Raw genomic sequence first — 26,699 nt, 5'->3', positions numbered from 1 at the left:
CTAGGAACAGTTAAATAAAAGAGTACTCCCGTGATTTGGTTCATTAGTCAAATTAAGTCGACCACTGGATTAGTAGTTTTTCTTCAAAAACCAATACATGACGTGTGTCCCTGAGAATAAGCAGAGCAAGCACTTAAATATGTACCTGTATTCTGCTGGTGGAGCACTAATCAGCATCACTGGAAAGTGTCTTTTTGCTGAAACGGGTCCTTTTATAAGAGCCATTAATCCCAGTCTCATGGGCTTGGCTGCGTTCTGTTCCTTCATGATTTAATTGGTTGCTTTTATAGGCCAATTACGCCCACATGCAACTCGGAGGGAGCAGCCGAACACATTTGTACATTTAAAATAAGAACAAACTGCAGCAAGCGGTAACCTGAGCCGCGACCTCTTTGCCTCTGTAGCCTCATATTCCCAGTGTGTGTATGAAACAACATTCATACACATGTGTCAGAGTTTACGATTGCACATTTCTGGCTTCTTCAGAAGCCGTTCAGCTGCTGCTCATAACCATTCGAAACATGTCAAGGTGTGAAAAGCTGTTACCTCTGTCGAACCTGGAGGCAAACCTTCGGCTCGCTGCCTCTGCAATTACACCTTTGAAGTTCAGGAAGCTTTTTCTACAAACAGCACTTAAGACGGGCCCAGAAAGCAAGCAAGACAAGGGTGATGACAAACACTACACTGGGAGGCTCTTAGTTGAGTAAGTTCCTTCACAAAAGAACAAAAGAAGAAGAAAAACGTGCTGTGTTGTTGAGGATAAACTCTACAAAACTCAGTATAATAACTTCTTATTGTCAGAAAATGCCCCCACCATCTAAACACGCATACAATTTAATCTGCATTGAAACAGAAGTGAGGAACTTTTGTCTCCCCTTTTTAGTCTCCTCCTCCAGTGTTATATGCTCCGGTATACTGTGAAACAAAGAGAGATCTACTGGGCGGTGAAAGGTTTAACCAGCTTTGTGTGGACTCACTTCACAATAGCAACAGGTGTTAGTGTAAAAGTCCCAGACTGCAGGTCTATAATGCAGAAATCGGTTTTATGCAACTTGCGAGATTCCAAAACGTAAATACTGCACACTGCAACTGGTTGTATGACATTAATGGACCCCAGTGGATGAATCCTATTGACTAGTCTATGAGCAGTGTGTGATGTCATTTCTGTCGCGGTGACTCTCTAAAAACAGTGAAAACAAAACAAGTAGGCTGATTGTGCTGTGAAGTAGTGTGGGATCATGGGAGTTTGTTGTCTTTTTTGTTAAACAAAGACCAAAATTGCCAGTGAAAATCTATCTGATGTGAGTCATCAGATATTGATGAAATGTTGACAGATAAAGGAATTGTTTTCAAGTTTTATGTGTGTTATGTTTTGTCTTGTTTGCTGACTTCCTTCCTCACTCTCTGATGTTTAATCGGACGTTTCCCTTTTAAATTACAGCAACAGGCAACTAAATGAAAAGCATGTTAACCCTGACTTTATTTTCTCTGGGTTTGAACACTGTTGGAAATGTTTGGGCTAATGTAAGTACAACAAAACAAAATATAGAACAACAGTGTTATCCTTTTTGGACATTTTAATGGAAAAATGTTCCATATCATAACTTTAACGTCAATATTTTGATAACCAAAGAATATGTCTAATACTTTGGTTCATGACTAAATACCTACAAAGCCAACCTTACCATTAGCCTTAGTTCAACTTTGTGTTTGGTGCTAATTAGCAAATTCTAGCATGCTAATCAGATAAACTAACTAAATATGGCAAACATCAGTCGCTAAACATCAGCATGCTAGCATTGTAGGTGTGAGCATGTTAGCAAGACAATGTTAGCATTTATCTCAAAGGTGCCGAATATGGAACTGTACAGAACAGGCTCACAGAGGAGCTAGCTTGCCTGTAGACTCAAAGTGTTGTTGATACATATTCTTGTAATTACTCAGGACATTTGTCAGACACAGAGATACACCTAAGATTATAAGCATTTCTCAAAGTGTCACATTTATTTAAACTCATCTATTTGTTTGGATTTCCCTCAAACAAAAGCTAAAACAACTGCCTTCTGCCAGTGCGTCTCCAGCGATGGTAAGTATTTCTTCAAATGTTTCAGGACTTTTATTACCTTGTCTTCACGGCCCTGTGGTCATCGAAAGACAAACTGCTCTCCGTAAATCAAAGCAAAGACACTTCCCTCTCTACCTGCGCTGTGTGGAGCACTAGGAAGATAGTTTTCTTCACAAATCATGTCTGATTCTAACTAAGGGCTGTAAATTATGGATTTTGCAGCTTTACATCTCATCTGTGAACTTCAATCCAAACGTCTCCTCCTGTTCAGACAGAACTATACATCACGGTCACAAAGGTGCTGTGGGACTGTACAGACCACCGTGCTCTCGGGGTTTATTATGGACTATGTGAGCAGTCATAAGAACTATTCAGGCTGCCTCCGGACAAAGAACTAACAGGGTCCTGGGACTCAGCTACCGGGCCCAAGTAGATCCATTTTCTGTGCTCGGCCGTCGGGGCTATGGGAACAGTCTGGGCCATGAAAGCCCTCTCTGTGGCAGGAGCCGAGGTTCAGTTCAGTCAGTCGATCACCTTTCACTGCCTCTTTCCCTTTCTACTCTCACTTTTTCTCTGACTGCCTCGTTCAGTGCTGGTGCTGCTGCCCTGGATTTAATGCCTGGGTTTACATTTCAACACCGTCTTTTCCTGGGAAACATCCAGTAGCGGGCAGGGAGCCACGCAGATAAAGACTGGCCTCTGATTAGCCTTGCTGGGCCTGCTCCGGTTGCCGGCATGCCCTTGTGCCCCCTCTACCACCTCGCCAAAGGGGACAGCAGGGAAATGTTACACACCTTCATTTACAAGGGTCTTTGTTTGAAAGGATTATGTGTAATGGGTTGGATCTGGATTCTGTGTCCTTCCTCCAGTCTTCTGGTCTCTTCTGGCATAAATACTGCTATAGACATAAAAGGGCCCTTCTTATTCGCTTCAAAATCCTTTTCCATTCCCCCAATAGGAATTCAAGATGGTTGCTGTGAACCTCCCAACCCCAAAGCGAATAGTGGTGAAAAGTTAAATATTTTAGCACATGCAGTGATGTAGTTTTATAACTCTTACTGAGGCTTTCATGATACGAAGATAAATTACAAGGACATTTGTAGCCATCAAAATGGCGAGGTGGGTGGATGAGTCTCTTTTCAAAATGTGAGTATGTTTTACGTTAGTTTCTCCAGACGTGGAATAAATTTTATTATCATAAGAGAAACAAACGAAACAGGTTTAAGATGACTATCACAACTGCATCTAAGGGTTTTACGGTAGACTGCCCAGGATGTATCTGCATTTTTTGCTCTAAAATTATATTGTTTTGGCCAAGTTGTATTCCCAAAGCAGACGTTTTTACAGCCTTGAGGCTTGAACAATGACTTATGGCTGGGAAAGACAGCCAGAAGGATCAATATGACCCTGATAACTATCCTGCACACAGGGCCTTGGCCTATAATTAGAGTAGCATTCACTTCAAAGGGAGCCATAAAAGCAAATGCTGTCAGTTCAACAACAGTTAATTGGTCAGTAGATTTAATAACAAGGATCTGATCTGTTGGTTGCTGTAATTTCAGAGGCTGGGCGCAACCCCGGTCGGAGCTGTCAGAAGGACAATCCGATGCAGGAGGGAGGAGGTGACCCTGAGGGAGGGATTTACAGTACACTCCCAAGTGTCACCTGATACTACTGCTCCCTCTCCCTGTCTCCCTCCTCTCACCCTCTCTGCTGTTGTCCTGTCCAGACATGCCACAGTGACTACTCCACGAGGAGAAAAGGAAGTGATGGGAGGATGAAAAGAAGAGGGCAACAAGAGGAAGGAGTTTTTTTATGTAGCCTGTAAAGCCTAAATAAAGATAAACTACAGCCTCTGTTTATATGGCACAACCTGATTGACTGCAGTTTGATGGTTAAAACTAAGAGCAGGGTTCGTACACATTTTTCAAGGTCAAATTCAAGCACTTTTCAAGCACTTTTAAGGGTCATTTACAAAATTTTCCAGCACCTTATCGCTGGGGTAAAATACACATCTACAGGAATATATATACTCATGATTATTTATTTTCACTTTTTATCACAATTATGTACATTGTATTATGCTGTAAACTTCTAAAATGATGTTTCATAATAGCAAAAACTTCAGAAATTAAAGGAGAACACAAAGTTTATCCAAAAAAACTGAAGCCACTTGGCGTTCTTTAGGTACATTTGCAGCGAGACAAAGAGAGACCTGAGATCACCCTGTAATTTTCTTTTTTGACATAAACTTTTATAAGCTGTTTGCTTATTCATCAAAGTTTATTAATATTGAACGTGTCATCAGTCCAAATTGCATCAAATTCACCTTGTCCTCAGCCATCCTTCTCTATTGCTACCAGGCTGCATGTGTGATGATAAACACAAACACTGATTTTATTTCTGCTTGTAATAAGCAAACTATCCAGTCTGATCCCAATGTTGCCAAGACACAGAGTTATAATGTCAAGCACTTTCAAGCACTTAAACTAAAATCCAAGCACTTTTCAGACCTTGAAAACACAACATTGAAATTCAAGCACTTTCAAGGATTTCAAGCACCCGTACGAACCCTGTAAGAGAAACACCGAAAAACAGAGTCCACAGCCATGTACGCAGCACCTGTGTGGGTTTATGATAGTACAGTGGTGCTTTGAGCAAAATCCTAAAATCAGCATGTTAACCTACTCACCATGACAATGCTAACAGGCTGATGTTAAGCTGGTATACTGTTTGCCATGATCACCATCTCAGTTAAGTGAGTTAGCATGCTAACCTGTGCCGTTTAGCACTAGCACTTTAGCACACAAGGTGCAGCTGAGGCTGAATGTCAGTTTTTTTTGCAGGCATCTAGTCCAGGGGTTACACCTTCTATCAACCTGATAGGAAGCAATTCCAATCAATAGAATCTGTGCTTTTTTTTCAGTTTTTTGTCAAATTGCCAATAAAATAAATTACAGTGACAATGCTAGTTTGGCCCCGTCTCTGCCTCTACTCTGTGGTCTAATTCAACATTGCGCACACAACAATCTGATTGGTTACACATCACAAATAATACTATCAACACTTAGTAATCTGAATCTGCAAAGTAAAGAGTAACTAGAGTAATCAAATAAATGTAGTGGAGTTAAAAATAATATTTGCCTCGAACATGTTGGACTTGAGTATAGTACTTGAGTAAATTATTCTTAATTACTTTCCTTCACTGGATATTTATTCTGATAGTAGCAAAATTTATATCAATCACAAATCTTGGTTATCAGTCTCTTAGGTTACTAGTAGTCTGTATTGAATCGTCCTGAGGAAAACATGTTGGTTGACCGTTAATCTAGTCATAAACCAAACAACTGGAAGAAGAGATATTTTGACCTGATGGTGCTGCTAAATGAAAAGTCAAAGGATCACCAAAGTTATCATGGACATGAATGAAAATTCAGGGCAATCATCTAAATCTGTAGGATTCATCCTCTGAGGACTGTGAATGTTAAAATCTTATCTTAATCGACTCAACTGTTGAGATCAATGGAACTACGTTAGCATCTCTAAAGCAATGCCAGTGGCATGACTAATAATACGTAGCAGATCTGAGGTGGTTGATGGCACAGTGAGTTTTAAGCCCTGCAGAGTCAGCAGACTTAGGGCTCAAACCTATAATCATCCATGTCTGTCTTTTCTGCCTTCTGCATTTCATCTGTGCTATAAAAAAAAAACAAAAAAAAAAAACAAAACAGCATAATGTCATTTAGTAAAGCAGATCATATTACTGGCTTCAAAAAAGGGTTGGACTGGCATGAATAGTGTACGGCTTCCAGAGGGAGCTGACTCGACAATTTCTACTGCAGTAGCCTACCGCAGAAGGACTGGTGCGTCTCTGGGTTCACAAAGCTCTTGTAAACAAAGATAAGAACGGAGGAAGGTGTGTTAAACTGGTATTGTGGGAGCAGAAGCACTGAGCGGGCCAAACCACAACAGCAGCTGTGAATGCCTGAAAAACTAAACCTGACTAATGGACTCACAGCTGTTTCTGTCTGATGACAAACCTGCAAGTTAGTGTTACATTTCCAGGAAATGAGTTGATACACTACAAGACTTACACTGAAGTCAAATGATTGTAATAAACATCAAGAGACTTTTCAGTCCTACTCAATACTGTAGATAGAAGTTGCTCCAAATTATTGCTTTTGATCGATGAATCTTCCTTAAGATTATCAACCCAACAATAATGTATCTTATTTTCTGGTTTCACTAATGGAAAATCCCATCAGTCTCTTAGGCCAATGTTTATTTACATCCTATGGTCACTAATTTTAATCTTTTTTGACATACTTCGAATGGAAATATCAATAAGCAGAGTGGGAGGGGGTGAATCATGTAAGATAAGGTAAACTGTCCAAGATAACTTTAAAACTACAAGGAACTAATAATGGCTGTTAGCTAGATAGCTAGTAAGTTGAGTGTAGACATGTAATATTTTTATATCCTATTCAGTGAATCTAAGATTTATTTTGACTCTAGAGGTGTTTGTGGGAAGACAAATTAAGACTGTTGTGGGGGGTTCTGTTTTGTCTAAGTCGAGCTTCAATAAAGTGTGTTTTACGATGAGGCAAATAAGCTCTTCTTAGTGTTGCATGGTAAAAATTTGAAACCTGCACACATCTGCCAGCTGAAACTACGGGATGCTGTATATCAGACCAGGTTTCTTGAGTACTGTAGTGGTATTACGAGACAGGAAGAGCCAGGGTTAGCTGGTTTGCATGCTATGTTTGAAGTTTCCACATCCTGTTAATAATGTTAGTCCATTTTTTAATGTTTTAAACATCTGTAGTTTATAGTGTGACATAAAATACTGTGTGATAATGTTAAATATTCTCCCATTTGTGGTTATGTTACTTTCTAGTTCATCACTACGCAAAAGCGGAAACTGGGTTCAGCATCTTAGTCTACTCCTAATATACAACGTTTTCTGTTTTAAATGTACTGGTTTCATTATTTATTTATCAATTATAGAATTTATTATTTATTCTTCCTCTGTAATCTTCTAGATACTTTTATCAATTCAACAAAGGCTGACTGATTAAAAGTCACATAAATTATCAAACTTCTTACGTGTGGACATTTTTTCCACCAACGCAAGCACGAGACAGAAAAACAAATTCAAAAGCAGTTCACCCTCCAGGCTGTCCAGCGTGTTAAAACAAATTCAGCAACATTACGTTACAGTAATTACACAACTACTTTAACTGACGCTGATACTGGAAACTAACGGACTGACACTTTAATTCTTGAACTGAAGAGAGATGAGCTCTGGTGAATCCTAAAGCTGTTAAACTCTGTTACAAAACAACCAAATCTGCCGAGAGCAGTGTCCTGTATGTGTAGACAACTGCTGCCTGAAGGCTGTGGGGTCAAAATGTCATAAACAGTGAAGGAGGTCCTGAGGCTTTAAAGCGTCAAACAGTTTGAAGATGAACTGGTGATAATCTAAAGGGCTTCACTGACTTTGTTCTAGTAAATCTGATTCTTTCAGCATGTCCGCAGTACATGGTAAGTTACCTTCCACCATCAGCATGGGTTCCTTGGCTCCTCCGTGGGCCAGCATCTCCCGACGGTAACGCTCTCCCATATCCCTGACAAAGAGAAAGACAAACAAAGGAGAGAGACAGAGATAAGGTTACAGACACCTGTATTCTCCCCTGTCAGCTCCTCATACCCTGTCAACCCCTCCACTGCTCCTGCTGCCACTCGGAGCCAAGGGCCAAGTCTCGAAAGATGCCTGTTCACAACAGACAGGTGACAGGAAACAGAGATCTGACAACTGTGGAACTAAAACAATCTCAGAAGAGAGGCAACACATGAAGACAGTGAGACAGTAAAGATAAAGAACAGGGAAGCCTGCAGGGTGCAACTAGATGGAGATATGGTAGAGGCTTCGTTTTACAAAACAAAGCCTTAGTGCTTTGTCCAGGGGCAAACACTTGTGATAAGGGGGAGTCTGGTAATGTGGATGCTGGTGGGTGTCTGTGAGTCACAGCAGACACCTGCCAACTCGGCGTGAGTTTCACATTAATGTCATGTTCAATGTCAGGCGGCAGTAGACTTAAACAGTATCCAGGGCAGGCAGCCTGTCAGGAGCCATCTGTGTCAGTGCTCTAAATGTAAAACAGGTTTATGTCGAAAAATAATTTCACCATGAGCACAAAGGATGCAAGGGACTAGAAAGAGATTCAGGACAGGGGTTAATCAAAACATACCTCATACCTCTGTGGAAGCTACAGTTCAGGAGCTGAGTGACCCACATGCTTGAAGTTACAGATTAAGTTCCTCACTTGCATTATGTAGTAAAAAATAACCAGAATCCTTTTTTGGAGGATATTTCTGTCTTTACTTTGACATGGACCTGTCTAACCTCACTGGTCCAGTACCACTGAGCGTCACTCCACATTAAGATGCATTTATTAGCGGTGGAGGGCGCTCACATTAAAGTGGGGGATATTGTGAAAAAGTTTAACTTGCATTTCTTCACCATAAGCAGGAAATGGCTTTCCAATATAACCATCAGTTGTTGCTCAGTTGTTGCATTATGCGTTTCCCCCTCAAAGTATTAAGTATTCCCAAAATGCAAATGGGCTGTATACAGAAGCCTCTGTTATTCTCTGTACTGGATTACTTTATATAAAAATGGAAACAAAGTGAAAAAGGTTTGAATACTTGACAAAACAGCAACATGGAACTTAAATTGATCCGCCATCTTCTTCAACACCTGTTCTTCCAAAGTGGTGTACTTGAGTTTGGGGATGTCAGTACCAATGCAGAAACACTGTGGAAAACCTTTTCAAAGTAAAGATATTTAAAAAGAGACCTCTGTGAAAGTGATTATTCAAAAAGGTGTGACATTTCCTTTTAGTTTGGCACTGAGCATTTCAATAAAAAAATTCTCTATGCCATCGTTTAGCTAAGAGAAGAAGGATCAATTTAATGGATTTCATAGAGGGGAGAAATTAGGTTAACTCAACCAAAATCACATATCATGAGGTTCAACATCAGTCCATAACTAAATGCTTCAAGTTGTTCTTATGTAGAGTGGTTGAGGGTATTCCCCTTTTCATTTAATAGAAGTCACATTTCTGCATCACTCAATTTGGTTCTGTTTTTACCGAATCTATAACTCTGAGTTTCACCTGTTAAGAGGATCCTGAGCGAAGCACTGTCTCCACACCATGGAGGCCACGGCTCGGGACATGAGGTAGGAGTAGTATTTCGCCCCATAGCCAATCAGGTGGCTGAATCTCAGCTGCCATGCCTGTAGAGGAAATTTAAAAAATGGGAGTCAGAACTTTATCATCTTCAACTGAGTGAGAAGATGGCGCAGCCTTAAAAAAAAAAAAATCTAGCCATCAACACGCTCTTCTTCACCAGACTGGATGTGGAAGAACAAACAGAAAAGTTAGAAGAATTGCTATTTCTACATTTCTATACTTATTATTTTTGACAAGATTTAAAATGGTATAAGATTGTCAGGAACAGTTTGAGGTGGGGGAGCAGTGTAGCAGAGGGCGAACACAAATGATTCTGCTCATGAAACCTGTTGAGAGGAGCTGTTCTGTGCTCGCAGCTCAATGTGAGGTTACAACTTAAAACATCTGACTACAATGAAAGTGAAAAAGCCTTATATTTGTTCGAGTCACCGTTCCAACAGTTTTAGTTTAAAAACATTTAAGCTGCTTCTATTGTCTTCATTGCTGTCACAATATTAGTGGAAAATCACCTTCCTCCAACAAACCTCAATAAGAAAACATTAAATCACAAACTGCCAGCTCCTCCATTAAAGGACGAAACATGGAAATTCCTAAATGGTAGAAAGCCCCCTGCTCCTCTCCTCTGTTCTCCATGCAGTTGCCTGAGGCGGCCCCTCTCCATATCTATAAAGACGAGCTCTTTTATGATCTCTGCAAACGGGGACTCTGGGGGAATTCAGCTGGCAAACACTCAAACATTCAGCCATTTAGAAAAGAAAGCAGCTGCTGTAGTTAACTAAACCATAACAGACTGCAGACGCCTCCCTCCACCTCCACATAAAAAGTGTAATAACTGTAAACTTCAACTGCAAGTAAAATAATTGTCTGAATCACAGGAAGTAGGGAACTTATGGACTGTGTTTGTACACAGATGACCTCAGAGCTCTGGTACAGATGCCAGAAAAAATCCCTGCAGGTTTTATTGTCCTTGGTGATTAAAGATACTCAAATCTCTGCAGCCCAAAACCAAACCCTTTAATGACGAGAAGAATAATTCAGACAGTTTATAATTCTGTATTTACACTGAGATTTTGGCCACTTGGTGGCAGCGAAAACAAATTTATGCACGGTATCATCACCTTATAAAGCCGTTTTGCTTAACTTGTTCGCAAACAGCTGCTTATGAAGTTGACATGAAATAAGAAATAAAATCAGCATTTATTTTGGGTCTTGTTTGTGGCCATCTGACAACTATTCACTCTGTGTTTATATTATATATACAGTATAACCTTTACTTAATCTCATGAGGCAAATATCGGTCTCTTTAATCTCTCCATGCTTTGTTGTGTTCACCAGCTAGTTACTAGCTTTGCTGCTTAGTCTGATGTTTTTTAGTATAAAGTCTTTTTTTTTTTAGCTTTTTAATAAAAATGCTGCTGCTGGCAACACTTGATGCAATCAATACAAACAAAACAGAACAGTTGACCGAAAAGACGAGTGAAACAGCCGAGTTGAGTGACAATTCTCTGTAAGTTGGTCACTTTGCACACAATCATGCGATTGTTTTTTTAATATAAAAATATTGAATATAGCGACTTTATCATGGTAAATTTTATTGAGATCTCATTTTAAACACTCTTTAAAATATAAAACATTAAAAAATAGAATATAAATACACTACATTTTTTGCTGTGCATAATAGTGATCTAGTACATTCAAATACTGCAACAATTTTGGTGCAGTTATAAACATATTAAAAAATATATTGCATTGTGTTTATTATCTATTTTCTTATTTTAAGATCACAAGTTCTTCGAGTATTCTGCTGTTTTGTTTTGTTTTTGACCTATTATTTGGCTTTAAATGTTTGTTTACTAGAGGTTTGATTACTGAGAGTGTTTTTGTTCCTCTGAGTTTTTATATTTGCACTGATCAGGAGAAGTTTTCTTTTTGATTTCTTTCTATTCTAAATCATATCCCTTATCTTGCATCTACATCTTATCATAATAACATACTGAGGTCAGATGTAGAAGGTAAAGCAAGGAGTTCAAAATAAAAAAATTAAATATCTCATACACTTTCATGACAAATATCTTCAGAGTTATATTACTGCGTGACAAAGTGTCATAAACAGCTGTCCAAAACAGCTGTTTGAGAGCTTAAAATGGGGGCTGCTCATCCTCAGCGTTATGGGAGAGAGCTCTGTGGTCTTATGTGGTCCAGCTGATCCAACAGCGTTAAAAACGCTTAAGCTCCAAAGTGTCGACTTGATGAAACTCTTCTGGGCTGCAGTGACTCTAATAAGAGTAAATAGCACTCTTGAGAGGAGTTCTGGCTCAGAAACTTACGGGCAAGCTGAAGTTGACATAGTTTGCTTTGTCAGCTGAACGCAGCGGTGATTCGGTGCCTCGGGTCATGTTGGTGAGAAGCCTGTTCTAGCTGTTTGGAGTTAATTTATATTCATATGAATTAGAGGAGAAAAACACACCGACAAATGATTTTTCTGATGTATAAAAACAAGATTAATTAATAGATTGAAAAAAAAAAAAAAACAGCACAGTCTATGTTTGCAGAGACTGAGAATCTTGCATTAGGAAATAAGAGAGATTCAGACTAGTAAAACAAGCTACATGAGATAGAGAGAAGCCACATAACACTCTTTCACAATAAAACTCCATGAGTATCGAGTAATTTTCCACTAAATTATTGACTTTTCTTGGTTTCTTGGCCTTCAGTTTTCCAGCTGGCTAAAATAAATGATGCAAAAACAACTGAATGAAGAATTATTTCCTAATATTCAGTGTTTTCAGTTACTCTGCCGTAGCAAGTCAGATCTCAAGTATTTTGATGTAAAAACCAGCCTTTCCCCTAATTTTAAAAATATAAACGTTTTTCAGAGCCTACTTACTTCTAGACTAAACCAACTTATTTCAAGATTTCAGATTTCTTGTCAAGTTAAAATCATCTTCCTGTATGGACGGATAATTCCATGCACATTACATAATTTCTCTAGAAATCAGTGCTTAAGCGTTTATTTCATTTTTAGCTTTCCTTTTTTGCAGTGAGGCTGTTTTGTGCTTTTGCGGTTCTTTAGTTCAGAATTCAAACCTGTGGGAAAACAAGCCTTTTATTTGATTCTGTTTGCTGTCTGAGTCTTTGACCAGATGCTTTAAAGCACTCGTCACAACATGTCACAAAAATGATTTTCAGACTTCCAAGCTCCTCTTTGTCTCCAGCTCCGCTTCTTCACATCAAATCATTAATGTAGACTTTTTTGAGCGAGTGCAAGTGGACGACACGTCAGAGAGATATCCCTTTGATCCTTACATACAAAGGAGACAAAGTCAGCGCAGGCTTTTTACTCTCTTCCTCTTGTGAGATAAAAGAACTTTTCTTTTGTTCTTGCTAAACCCAACTTGTGGCTTTTTGTTTGTGGTGCTAAGGTGCAACTTTTACAGGAGAATGTGGATTATATGTGCTTGAGAGGGCATTAAAAACACAGCTCAGTAAAAAGAAAAAAAAAAGGGCAAGAAGTTGGCCTCAAACATTCAGGCCAAGAATCGCAGATTAAAGAAATGTCAACACGGCGAGGAGAGCGTCTTGCTTTCTGCCATTTATTTCCAAATATTATCTTCAGCTCAAGGGTGAGCATGTGGTCCGTGTTACTCACAGCTGATCCTCTCTCTCAGCGCTCAGTGGGAAATGATAGCCCTGCTCTATAAACTATACACATGTCAGTATCACCCTAATGTTTATAATCTGCGGCTCTCCGTAACCTATTAGCCACTCAAACGTTCACTTTACTGTGGAAACTTTTCCCGAGCCATGTTTCCATGAGGACGGGTGAAGACTGGAGAGGGTGAATTAAAAAAAGAAAACAAGTTTAAGTCTGTCATTGAAGGATCTAAACAAATCTGTTTTCACTTGCTCTGATGATCCAATTCAAGAAACTTAAGCGCCGCAATCATCCTCAGAGTTCAAATGAGGAAAACGATCCCGCTGCGGTGAGCTGTGTGCATGGAGGTGAAAGTGTCTGTTAGAGCTCTCAGTGTGGTTTGTAACATTGAAGGGGAATGACGGCGACAGTGGCAAACTATATAACATAAACCACAACCTCTGGAGAGGGATCTATGAAGCCAGGCAGAGGAGTGGGAGGACTAGAAGTGAGAAGAAACGCTGGCTGGGACACTGACGTTTTGGGGGAATATACAGCAGTTCTGTAATCTGTATTCCTGATGGCTCCACACATAATTACAACCCAGAGTAAATGCTCTATGAAGGCCATTCCTGGCTAAATGATGTGTTTTTGATTCCCCTTCTCCACCCTGGCTTCATCCCCCTCGCCCACAGCTGCAAAAGTGGGGGAAACAGGGAGCTTTTTTTCACGGAGCACCAGGAGGAAGAGTTTCAAATATTTCCCCCAGGGAGAGCTCATTCAAAGTATACCTCTGCTTTGTTATTTTAGCAGGGCTTCAAAAAAGGCTTTAATCCCTTAAACGCTGCTGTGCCTGGGTAAAAGATATAAAACCAGAGAGAAACAGGAGAAAGGAGAGAAAGAGAAAGTGGAAAGAGAGTAGAGAGCTAAAGGGGAAGAGGAGAGTCATGCACAGAACTTTCCCCAAATCGTCATCAACTTCAGAGACTGCAATCGGGGCTCAGAGTCTAAAAGTAAAATAGGTCAAAGCCAGCGTGACGGTCGGGGGATGTACCGTATTGGTCGTGTAAGGCAAGCCGTAGAATTTCTGCTGCATCTCCTTCAGGATGTCTGTGGTAGAGCGGTCCTGAGGTTGACTGTGGTAAATCTGATCCAAGACGGCGTAGAAAATCTGCCCAGGAAAAATACAATTAAAAACACATTTGCTCCTGAGTCAGTCCTGCCAATACAAATTTAAATGAAAACTATATTTCCATTTTTACCATCATTAGCAAATTTCAATGTCAGATTGGACTTTTCAAGATGTTAATAATGGGTACGTCTACGGTTTCCTTTTTCGTTTTAGGGCTGTGTAATACTTAACAAACAAAAAAATTTAAAACTCTTAAAAAGCAAAACCAACAGTTTTTCACAAGGAAGATATGGTTTAATTATTTAACCTACAATACCTGACAAAGTATAATGAATGCTTTGTCAAAACAAGAAGCTTGTGTCATTATCTTAACCACCAGATGCTGATCAATATTAACATTTCCAAACCCTTTATCTTCGAAGAATTTTAACATACTTTAATATAATTGTGAATGATGTGCATGAGGTTGATCATTGTACCTGTAGCTGGGTGTCTGCAGCTCCACACACCTTCTTTGACTCACAAAGACGAGCCACCATACTCTCAGGCAGAGGCTGAGTAGACAATGACACACACAGAGTGAATTGAGAAGGTTTACATGAGAACAGCTGATGTGACAAAATCTTAAAAAGGCCCAACGTGTAGGAATTAGTGGGGTCTAACAATGAGGCTGCAGACTGCAACTGATGGAACATGTCTCTCTCTGCCCTACGGGTACTGCAAAACATGTGAAAAGCATTAAAGGCGCTCTCTAAAGCCAGTGTTTAGTTTGTCCATTCTGGGCTACTGTAGAAACATGGCAGTGCAACATGTCATGGATGGAGGACTGCTCCCTCTGCAGATAAAAAAGGCTCTATTTAAGGTAACAAAAACACAACAGTTCTTAGTTTCTGGTAATATACACCAATAAAAACCTAATTATGAACGTTATATTCCATCTCTGCAAATACATCTCTATAAATCCTAAACATTGGACCTTGGACCATTACAGATAAAAATGAAAAATGAAGGCATTCATATTACTAAAAGTATCTCCCCACAAACACCAAGTAATGTTTTTTAGTGCAAAGTCTTCATTTTACTTTTATTCTGAGGGATGTGCGTACCTGTCCAGTTTCATAATGACGTGCAAACTGGCTGATGACTCTGTAGTCAGTGGCAAAGTACTCCATGAGGATGGAGGGGACTTCAGCAAAGTCAGTTGCACACCTGGTTCCTACAGAAGAGATTTCACAGCTTAGATATCAGGAAAAAATGTAAACTAGTCTGACTAGAATCTTTCATTGACCTGGCAGACAACTCTAATGAGCTCTTTTTTTTTTTTTTTAAGGCAGCAAGTACTATACGTCACTTTGACAGTCAGTCCTCATTTGTTTAAATGTAATATCAAATACAACATATGAAAATGCAGCGTCAAGTTACTCGTAATGTAACTGTGGTGAGCTTTAGCACGTCTAAACAGGTGTAAACACGGCATCCACTACAAGAACCGCCTCAAGTTGAGTTAATGGATACTGTCATTAGAGTAAAATAAATACTTTGGGGATCTTGAATTACTACAGAAGAAATCCATCAACTTTATCTCAAAACTGAAATGGTATCAAATGACAGCCTTGGTAGCAAAGGATAATCTGAAGTGGTCCTCAGGGCTGACAATCAGATTTACCCTTTATTTTCAATTCACCACACTGTAACAGAGAACCTACAGCTCCGTATCAAACTACATAATTCTAGCTTGTGGCATTTGGGAACTGCAGAGTCTTTATTTTAATATACAGAGCACACCATATGTGAGGACTGCAATTATATTTTTTTATTTTTATCTTACCCGTCACATGCTGGTAACGCGTGCGTCCCAGCATGGAGTGCATGGCGTGTCCCATCTCATGGAAGAGGTTCTCCATCATGCCCGGAGTGAGCAGGGTGGGGGCGCTCTTAGTGGGGTGGGGGAGACTCAGCATCAGCACCACCACTGGAAGCTGGTACTGACCCGTTTCCTGGCACCAGCGTCCGCCACGGATGGTGAAGTGACAGTCCTAGGAGGAGGAGGAGTTGATAAATAATGGAAATGCAAGTGTTATAAACTGAGTGTTAAGACTATAAAACTCTTTCATTTTTTATTAAAATGAATGATGGTTATTGTATTTGAAAAACACAATACTGTGTTATTAGAATTAACAATAGAGCATTTTTAAATTTAAATTTCAAATCTTGCTACCCTTCTTCCTATAGCTGAGGAGGGAGGACCACATGTCTGTGTGGCAGCCATAATTGTAGTTTGCTCGCCTAGACCAAATCTGCTAGATACACCATTCCCCAACACTGAATTGGAATTGTTTGTTGGTAAATCAGCCTCAAATGACTCAACCACAGGTAAAGTTTTGGCAGGTTTTGTTGTTGTTGCACAATTACCATGACAGTTATAAAATAAGTACAAAGTTTTCCATTCTTTTTACACTGCAAGTTTTCTGGTAAACAAACAAGTTAACATTCAGCATAATTCACTAAAACTTGCTGTGTGTATCTTTGAGGACTTGAAAACATTTGAAAATGTTTTCAAATTGTTGATTGTTTGCATCTATGTTTTTTGCTTGCAAAGAGTCCTTCTTCTTCGTTGCCTTTTTTAGTCCACTGCTACATTTCTTGGCATGTTACTGGCACCAACGGTTGTTCGGCTTGAAGCCGAGGCCATTAATTTCTTTTGGGATAGCGTATCCTTTTGTACATGCAAAATAAAAAAACAATCTCTGGTTAAAGTATTTTAGATTTTTGACTTGTCTAAATAACTTTTTATTCTTTTATGTCAATAATACATTTTTGATCCGAAAATTGAATCGAAAATCAAAGAATTGAGAATTTAAAAAAAGACAATCACCAAATCAAGGTAATCGTACAATATGTAAAGTCCTATGTTCAATGAAGAAACAAACATGAACCTGTAAAGAAAACTATGTAGATGAGATCGTGATTGCACACCTGATGAGGTTTATCTGGCCGGACGAAAAAGTCACAGTAGATATATCCCAATAATCCCTCTGTCTCGTGTACCACAGCCTGGGAACACACACACAGACATAAACACACATTAAAACACACATACAGTATTCAAAAACTATTTGGTTTAAAATACAACCAACAGCATATATCAAATGCTAATACATACTGTATCATAAAGTGGCCTTGACATCTCATGGGCACAAAGATCCAAGACAGTCCTAGACATTATGCACCATTACAGAGAATTACCAGTTTGCGGACATCCTCGCTCCAGACCTCTCCAGCGCTGGGCGGTTCGGACATGAGGGACACACCGTACAGCTCCGAGAAGAGGTTGTTCAGACCCTCCATGCAGGCACCCAGAGACAAATATGGACTGTACAGACTGGGCTCTATGTTGTACCTGCCATGAGTAAAACACAAACCACAGAAAGGAATAAAGGAGGCAGCCATTTCTGTAATGGTAATTTTCAGGTAATGAAGGATGTGCCTTTCTTTCCCCTGATAAAATTAGTTTTAAAGGCTTATAGTGGACTGTGGAGTGTATCACACATACTGCACACACATTTCATTTTGAGGCATGACAATGTGGACCCTATTTAAAGTGAGCACAGTATTGCTGCCAGTGTTGTTATGCAGGCTACTGAGTGGTCTGGCTAAACACTCTCTGACTCTTATCAACTGGTAGGAGGCAGCCATAAGATTGACACAGCTCAGAGTGACAGGAGGGTGGTCCCGTTCTGGGCCCACCCATGCACCAAATGGATCCATTCATGCTGCTATAAGGCACTCAAGATAAAGAGCACCAAACCAAACCGCTTGTTTAGCTTGAACACCACATCTAGTGTATTATCAGTGATGAATAACAGACTGCTGCTGAGCACTGCGCTGTTTACCACACACACACACACACACACACAAACACACACACACTCTCTCTCTCTCTCACACACACACAAACACACAGCACCCCATTGCTACACACTTTGAACACTTTCTAGTTCAAACAGTTACTGATGGAGAAGCAGAGATAAAGAGAAAATGATTGAGTGAGTGATTGAGAGAAAAAGCATGACATAGCAACTGGTGTGTTTGTCAGAGAGATTAACAGCTTTGGGGTTTATGCGTGTGTGTGTGTGTGTGTGCGCGCGCGCACGCACGCACACGCGCGCATGTGTGTAGTAGAAAACAGAAGCAGTTCAGAGGAAACCGCTTTTCAATGCAATCAGACTGCATCTTCAATTTCTTTTAGGATTGCCTGCCAACTAGCAGAGCCCAAAACCACTAACAGGAGAAGAGGATACATTTGTGGTGGCATGAGAGAGAGGAAGACAAGCTAACAGATCCACTCCTCCTCAGAAGCTCTGGGAAAAGTCACTAACACATGGTAATGCACACACACACACTATTTGGTGGTTGATAAATCTGAAGGACACATGAGGGATCTATAATGTCTGCGATAAAGATTTGCTTGTAACTATGGAACATTTGGCCCGTCATGTTATTAGTCTCTGGTGAGTGCTTGGAAGGAAAAGTACAGTTCATTAAGAACAGATATTTGTATAAAGCTGGAGACTCTCAATGGGACTTATAACAGCTAAACTTAGACTATGGCAGCTTCAATTTTGCAGATGGAGTGGCTGAAGGAACAAAATGATCACTGTTTAGATGAGTTTCAGTAACGTGGCGGTCCGGTGGCCTCACGATTGAGGCACAGAACATGAATTGCGGCCAGGTTTGAGTTAAGCTGGGGACCTATGTTGCATGTTGTCCCCCATCTCTCATCCTTCATTTCATTTAACCAGTCAACTGGATCTGCAGCTTACAAATTTGTATTGAATAATCTTTCATTTCATTTTTTTATGAATCATTAGGTCAGAAAAGTGTGTATCCTTCACAATTTCCCAGGTGTCTTCAAGTCATGTATTTAATGCAAGTACATTTCTTTAAAGAAATCAACATGCTATTCTAATTAACAAATTACCATTACTGGAACTACTACATTGAACAAGATCCCTCCAATATGAGAGAAAAGAGAGAAGACCTATTAATCACAGTGATTTGATGTAAGAATACCATCACAACTACACAACTCATCGCAACCAGTGAAATAGATAAGAAAAACATGTAGTCCTTTATGTCTGGTGAAATCTCACCAGAATAAAATAGATTTATGTCAAACATTTGGAGGAACTGCAAAAATGCACTGGAACTCTCTGTGAAGGCTGTATGATGTTGTGTTGGCCTTAAAACACACTGGGATTTAGCCGTAAACAAAAAATGCTACCGTTATAAACAACTGACGTGCTGAAGCAGGCGAGGCCGATCATACCAGATCTTATTGTCCTGATTTAGAAACACTTAGACAACTCCCATGCTTCTCCGTTAACACCTTTTGTACCATCTGACACCTGAGGACCAACTACACCTTGGTGGAATATGGCATTACAAACATCTAAAACCGCCACAAAGATACTGATCAAAATGGCTTCATCAAATAACAGCTGAAAAAAAAAAACATGTTTCATAAGATAAAAACTACTCACCTTTCAGCACGAAGGACGCCACTGAGGAACGGATGATCCCACGGCATGAGCTCCTGTCGAATCACACCGGGAAGATTTTATTTACACGTGAAATCAACTTAATTACAAGAAGAAATTAATAAAACTGATAATATACTGATTCAGGGAAGTTACGGTCGAGGAAAATTTCCTCTCATGTAAAAAATAAATAAATATATAACACTCACAGAATTACGAGGGTTGAGCTTTTTCTTCATATTTCTCATCATCTTAAAGTCTTTGTCCGTTCTGTGAGAAAACATACAAACATGTTATGAACTTACTGACTCGAGGCACTCATTCCAGTCTTCACCCACCTATCTCCAGTCGGGGTCAAAGTGGGGAACAAAGCCTATCCCGGCATGCATTTGCCTGAAAGCAGGGAAACACCCTGGACAGGCTGCCAGGCTAACAGCCTGCACTCATACCTGGGTGTGTTTTAGAGGCTCTGGTCCACCTGACTTGCATATTTTTGGACTGTTTGAGTGATCCCGAGCACACAGATAACATTTGCATGAAAACAGGAAGAAGATGCAAAGAACGCAAAAATCCTGTGGCCTTCTGAGTGTGAATCAACAGTGGGAAGCATGAAAAGATTCATTAAAATCGACCTGTAAGAGTGAATAAATCTGTGGGTCACTCATTTCAGGAAAAATGGGCATCATGGCACTATAAAAAGGGAAGTACTGAGTTGGTCTTTAATGACACAGAAGTCTTTAAAATCAGGTCGTGATTGCAAAACAGAATAATGCAGTCGTACATTTTTTTTTTTTTACATTTATGGTGAAAACACTTAGGAGCAGACTTTACCTGTCTGCCAGCTTGTCTGTTAACAACTGAAGGAAACTCATCACCGTCTCTGCAAAGGTAATAAAAGACAAATTGCAGCATGTAAAACTATCTGAAACTAGTTGCCAAAGGCAGAGAAACAGCAGCTTAGAAAAATAATTTTTGTAGCTCATATTAAACCAGTAAAATGATGATCATTTGGTCATTGTGAAGCACATACTGAAATTTTTCATCAAGCAACCATTCAAATACAGCACTGATTAATGATAGCCACGTTGATACTGAAGCTAGAGACATATTAACCTGGTGTTTTGGCCATCGTTCCCTTTAGAGCTCTGTGCCCGTACGACTCGTAGCCCACCAGCTTGGCCAGTTTGTATCTACACTTCAGGAGCTCCTCCAGACACTCCATCAGATCTGCATTTGGGTAGAGGTAAATCCTGTAGGCAATCTCTCGCACCTTCAAGTGGAAGGGAGGACAGATACATGACATTTAAAAAGCAGCATATCAACAAAGGTGCAGAACAAAAAATCACCTCACAGTGGAAGATGTTTGGATGATCAGATATAGACGATTGTTTCTGAATTTACTCTTACTTACACAAAACGTTTGTTGTGTTTTGTACGGCTGCAACTAATGTTTATGTTCATTTGCCAATTCTCTGCCAATTATTTTGCGATTAACAGTCTGACTGTTTAGAAATGCTCATCATTTTCCTAGAGCTCAAAGTGACGTCTTCAAATTGCTTCTATTCGTTCAATCAACATTCAAAAAACCCAACGACTCTTCATTTTACTGTCATAAATGACACATTTTAATAAGCTAGAATCAGCAATGTTTGAAATTATTGCTTGAAAAATGAAATGAAATAATAAATCAATCATCAAAAAGGTTGCCAATTAATATTTTTTCAATCAATCAATTGACTAATCACTGCAACTCTAATGTTTTAATATACTGATGTTATATTCAATGTTATATTTGACTGCACACTGACTTTATCAATTGCTGTAGCATATTGTTCTTTACTTTAATTGTGACAGAATGCTAATAATCACATTGGCATTACCATCCTAACATCAAGGGTACAAATCTGTTAAAATAAATAAACCCTGTTATTATAACTGCATAACATATATTTGGACTGTTGTTCGAGCTACTAGCACTGCTTACTGTTCATAAAATGCACACAGGAGGCTGGAGATAATATTTCATCAATGACAATGCTCTTAAATACAATTTATTCGCGTTTTGAAAAAGGATTTGTTTACTAATCAGGACAGAATAAGCTACTGTCGTTTTCAGCCTGCTCTTACATCAGCCATGGGATCTGTTACATGTGCAACGGCGCCACCTGCTGAGCAAAAAGGAGAAATGTTCCAGTTACGACATACCAAGTCATCCGGCGAATCTGCATGTAATCCCCCAACCTGGATGAAGCTTCCTTCACTTGCAAACTGCAGGTGTAAATGCTCAGGAATCACCGACCGCGCAATTCTGTTGGGCATGTGAGAACCGGCCAGGAACTCGTTGTTTAGATCCAACAGCTTTACGTGAAGAGCCACTGCCTCTTTCCTCTGCAGGGAAAATGGCAACAAGTTCAGTAAATATGTCACCGTATAGTAGAAACATAGGTTAAAATGTGTTGTCTTTATGTATCATTGATAAGTGATAACTTGTCTGTTCAGATTCATATCATTGGTCAGAATGCAAAAACTGTACTTACTGTACTTAGTACAAGCATTCTTATCCTTTTTTATAAAAAGAATTCAGGTGGCATTTTTCTGTGATATTGTAAATTGTATTGAGTGTACATGTATTGATCACACATCATGACCATCTCACCAGTTTGTCATCCAGATGAATGCCACTGATTTCAAAGTCGAACAAGAACAACTCTGCCACTCGTCTGAAAAGGCAGAATTACACTGATAAATCATCATCATTACTTATCATCAAGAAAGAGATAAAAACAAATAAGTATATCCACAACTTTCTCATCACCTTCCATAGAGTAATTTACGACAGTATAATTACCTCGTATCGGGGTCCAGCTGAGCCACAATCTCCGGGTTATCCAGCAGTTTTTTTAGGCTTTGGCACAACTCAACGTTAGTGTTCAGCCTGAAACAAACAACCCAGAAACCTGAACATCTGTCAAGCGCTACTCAAGATCTGTCTCAACCGAAGCATGTAGTAATATGTCTTTTAATGACCAGTTTTAAGTGGTATAATGCAACAACATGTTTGTTTGTAGGGATCAATCTATATTTCCTCTTACTTCTCCACAACTGTGCCAATCTCTATGCAGGTCCTCTCTGCAGCCTCACGGAACTCTTGATCTGGATGTGCTACTTTAACAAAGTCTGCCTGTTGTAGAAATAAAAACGACACTTTACTTACAACTCTACAGATAACATAAGGAGCACACAATGCAAAATACATGAGTCGGAGGAGGCAGCACAGGTTCACAAAACAATGGTTGTTAAATGCTACGGTTAGGAATGCACAAAAACTGTAATAAAAATGTAATGTGTTGTCAGAGGAATCCAGTCACGCTCACAGCCCATTTGATAATATTTTTCGGCCAATGCATGTGCCGACCTTGTCTGAACTACATTGAAAACAGACTAAATTTCAGAGGGCATCTTTGTGTTGTCATGTCAGTGTGTTACGTCACCACGATCATTGTGAGGGTTGTTAGAGGAACCAGGAAAATTGCTGGTAATAAACAAAAATCATTACATTATCCTCTTCCCTCCTAGACTTACGTAATGTCATTGCTATAGAACAACTCTGGTAAACAAGAAGACTTAAAAAAGGATCCTCTGTATGAAGTGTAATCAATATAATGGAAAAACAACATTAAAATAGTTCCATGTCTGTAGATTTCATACATTTTTGCACATGTATGACTTTTGATTTTTGTTTGGTACGTTGTCTCCTGATGACAACAAATGCGGTAAACAATACAAAGACAATAAAGCTCTGCTGTGTTCTATTATTTTATCTTTAGTGAATTCCACTCTAACACTGGTACACAGCTTTTACCACAAGACTGGTGCTTGGTAACTACTGCTGCATAAAACCTTGTTAAATATTACACAGTAGCTCAGTGTGTGTCGTATCCATAAAATGATGACACTTTGGCTAGTTAAACTGCAACATTTTGGCACGCGTATAGGTGCTCAACTCACCAGATCAGCTACTTTACACAAACCATCTGAGAGCTGGTCAAAAGACTCGACTGTCTCAACCCCTGGAGGACAAGAACAGGCCTTCTCCAGCAGACGCTCTGTGTTCCTGAGAGCTGCCTTGGTGGCTACCTGGAAGCCTGCAGGACTGTTCAGCTCTGGCACTCCAAACAAACCCTGTAACCAGAGGTCACATACAGACTGGGAATGTCATAACATGTTTACCACGAACTGGTGCAATTGTTGTTTACACTGATTCAATAAGGCTGTATGCATGCAGGGATGCAGCAGTGTTATTACTTAAGAGACACACTAAAAATAGGTACGAACCCCGTTTTTATCCAATAGGTTCAGCCTCCTGTGAGTTTTGGTGTTGAAGGCTGCTCCAACAGGAGACCATGTTGTGACACTTCTCCGAACATGCGTCCATAAGTGTCTGTGCTTCACCAAGTAAAACAACCTTTTAAACGAAGACATGTTGTGCTAAATCTGCCCTATGTCCTGTTGGTGTCTACCGAAGCTTGTAGTGTTGACAGTGGTAGACAGAGGACATGCTAAACATTAGCTTCGTTGTAAGACTGTTAGAACTGAAATATAATTAACTAACGTAAATAATATTAATATATCATAACGCTTCCTCTTCAGGGATAGTAACGGTCACAGAAACGGCTAACCGTTTTTGTCATGTGAGAGGCAGCGTACCTGTCAATCCAACAGACTCCGCTGCTCACATGTTAGCTCGCTGGTTAGATCTTTAAGCCAAGCTAAGTGAATGTAGCTGCTGGTATTTTCGCGAAAAAATAAGAACACATATATTGAAGAAGTGATTTTCATAGCAAACAAAAGGTTGCATCACCTTGCATATAGAAGTCGGGACAGTGTTGAATGTTCCACACGTTGTGATAAAACAATACTTAAAAACTGTACAAATCCGATATGTCGAAAGTGCGAGGAGCTACGTAAAACCATGACGTGATGTCGTCATACAGACGCGACGGTAAATATATTTTTTAAAAGCTAGTTTATCAAAAGCTGTGAGTAATATGGGTTCAGCTGAAGCAGAAAAACGATGAATTAACAATAAATTGACAATAAATTATCTAGTTTTTGCCAACCAAACTATTTTCCTCTACACATAGCCCATTACTCATTTTGTTTGCACTAACTGAACAATTTTTGATACACATATTTATTATTTATTAACAACAATACACTGCCACACTGTTTACAATTACACTATTTATTTAGTACAATATTATATATGAATGAGACTAAACATTTAGCTTCTGCTGTGTAGCACCAGGTGTTTTCATGTCTTTAAAATCTGATATTTGAGGTAGTTTGTGGTGTCATGTCATGTACTTTTTCTTTCATTAATCGCAATGTAATAACATAAAACGTAAAGGTAACTGAACATATGATCTTTCTCCTCAGATGACTTGACTTAATTTCACAACTCAAGCCCTTTGAGAAAAATAAGAAAAGGTTCACCTGCATCAACTCCAAGGAGAAGAATATCTCAGTTTTGTGCTTTGAGGGTTCTATGTGTATATTTTCTGTCAAAGTAAATAGTACACAAGAAGCACTTAGTAACTATGTTTAGAAGGTTATTTAGATCTTTTCCTACACACACACACACACACACACACACACACACACACACACACAGAGTGAGTGTACACTCCTATTTTACATGCACACATGCCTGTCTTGTTTCAGTTTGTTCTGTTGTGATTCGTAGCAGTACCTGCCTTCATGATTACCATGTCTGTAATTACAAGAAACTCAGTTAAACACACAATCATGTGAACTTCAGGGCCACTCTTCGGATGGCCTTATCAACTGTGGATGAAATAAAGCTGTGGCTGAAATCTCACAAAGTCGCCTGGATGGTGGACTGAACAATTTCTGGAAAGGGCTGGAAAGTTATTTTCAAGCTGAGACGCTTAGTAAGACGCACGAACATCTTACAATCCTATAGATCAATCCTATCAGATGATGTTGTAGTATTTTTTTTTTTTAAATAAATTTGGGTTAGAGCCCATAGGCCTCCTCCTTTAACCAAAACTCAGAATATGGGGCACATTTCATTCATCAATATCGAAGTCCTTCCTTCAATAGAAACTCCCCTGCCAAGATGACTGTAACACCAGTATGCACTTGCTATGACAGGCAGAGTCAGAAAGTAAAATCTTTGATGTACCCCAGCTTATACACTGTTTTCCTGTCTTACACGGTAAAGAACTTAAAGGCATGTGTGTCTAAAATGTCTCCTCAGAAGCACGGACCCTCACGTGCATAACTTTCCCACAACCACATCTTTGTGGCTGGTGCACTGAGGCACTGCAATGTGGGAGCCGAGACAAAAAGGAAGCAGACCAAGATTTGTGAAGTAGGACAGTCCTCAAGTTCAGACTCAGATGTGCTCGAACGTGATTTTCAGTTCGAAGATGAGGATGGTTGTGTGTTCAACATAGCAGACACTGCACTCGGTCGTACTTCCGAGTGCAGCAAAAGGTAAAAATGTTTAAAAGTGTTCATTAGATGCATGACAAACAATAGATTATGCTCTCTTATAGAAATATACGTATTTTTTGCCAATTGTTGCCATTCCTGAACCAAGAATATCCACATGTGCTCCAATTGCTTTTGTGTCATACTGTGTGGAACGAGCAAAGAATGCAATGTTTCATACCTGTGCTTCATGCCTCCTTTTTTAGAACCTTTAAAAAAAATTATACATTTCATTCTTAAAGGTTATGCTCTGAAGTTTGGATCCCTATCTAGTTTAAGTTAGCTATGAAGAGGCGTCGGTACAAGCTACGGCAGTGTATTAATGACACAACAGTGAGGAGGGTGTAACGACGATTAATTAAATAACCATATTTTTTAGAATATAATATTGGTTTCCAGTTTGTGCAGCGGTTATAGGAATGGGTGGTTTCATCAACAGGATCAGACGCTGTTGCAGAACTGGGAATTGCCTATAACACCTGGCACATTGAAGTGGTGATAGAGGCTGCAGAATCTCAACAAGAATCTAATCATTCAAAACATTCTTTCAGGC

General features: G+C 39.5%; 1 protein-coding gene across 1 annotated transcript in view; it reads right to left on the bottom strand.

Annotated features, from left to right (window-relative positions):
* The window catches only part of LOC115574009 (mitochondrial intermediate peptidase), a 29,363-nt gene extending 4,951 nt beyond the window's left edge, over positions 1–24,412 (bottom strand). The window contains exons 1-18 of the mRNA XM_030405197.1: positions 23,963–24,412; positions 23,636–23,809; positions 22,720–22,808; positions 22,476–22,562; positions 22,284–22,347; positions 21,833–22,015; positions 20,741–20,897; positions 20,459–20,507; positions 19,837–19,897; positions 19,631–19,683; positions 17,334–17,487; positions 17,064–17,141; positions 15,916–16,123; positions 15,194–15,303; positions 14,567–14,641; positions 14,010–14,126; positions 9,244–9,365; positions 7,619–7,692 (exon numbers count right to left, since the gene is read on the bottom strand). Coding sequence (XP_030261057.1) covers positions 7,619–7,692; positions 9,244–9,365; positions 14,010–14,126; positions 14,567–14,641; positions 15,194–15,303; positions 15,916–16,123; positions 17,064–17,141; positions 17,334–17,487; positions 19,631–19,683; positions 19,837–19,897; positions 20,459–20,507; positions 20,741–20,897; positions 21,833–22,015; positions 22,284–22,347; positions 22,476–22,562; positions 22,720–22,808; positions 23,636–23,809; positions 23,963–24,109 — 2,002 coding nt within the window. The 5' untranslated portion in view covers positions 24,110–24,412. The remainder of the gene's footprint in view (positions 1–7,618; positions 7,693–9,243; positions 9,366–14,009; positions 14,127–14,566; positions 14,642–15,193; positions 15,304–15,915; positions 16,124–17,063; positions 17,142–17,333; positions 17,488–19,630; positions 19,684–19,836; positions 19,898–20,458; positions 20,508–20,740; positions 20,898–21,832; positions 22,016–22,283; positions 22,348–22,475; positions 22,563–22,719; positions 22,809–23,635; positions 23,810–23,962) is intronic.
* Positions 24,413–26,699: the final 2,287 nt, after the last annotated feature.

This window comes from Sparus aurata, chromosome 2 (assembly GCF_900880675.1).
Source record: "Sparus aurata chromosome 2, fSpaAur1.1, whole genome shotgun sequence".
Lineage (NCBI taxonomy): Eukaryota > Metazoa > Chordata > Actinopteri > Spariformes > Sparidae > Sparus > Sparus aurata.
This window is presented reverse-complemented; position numbering and strand designations above follow the sequence as displayed.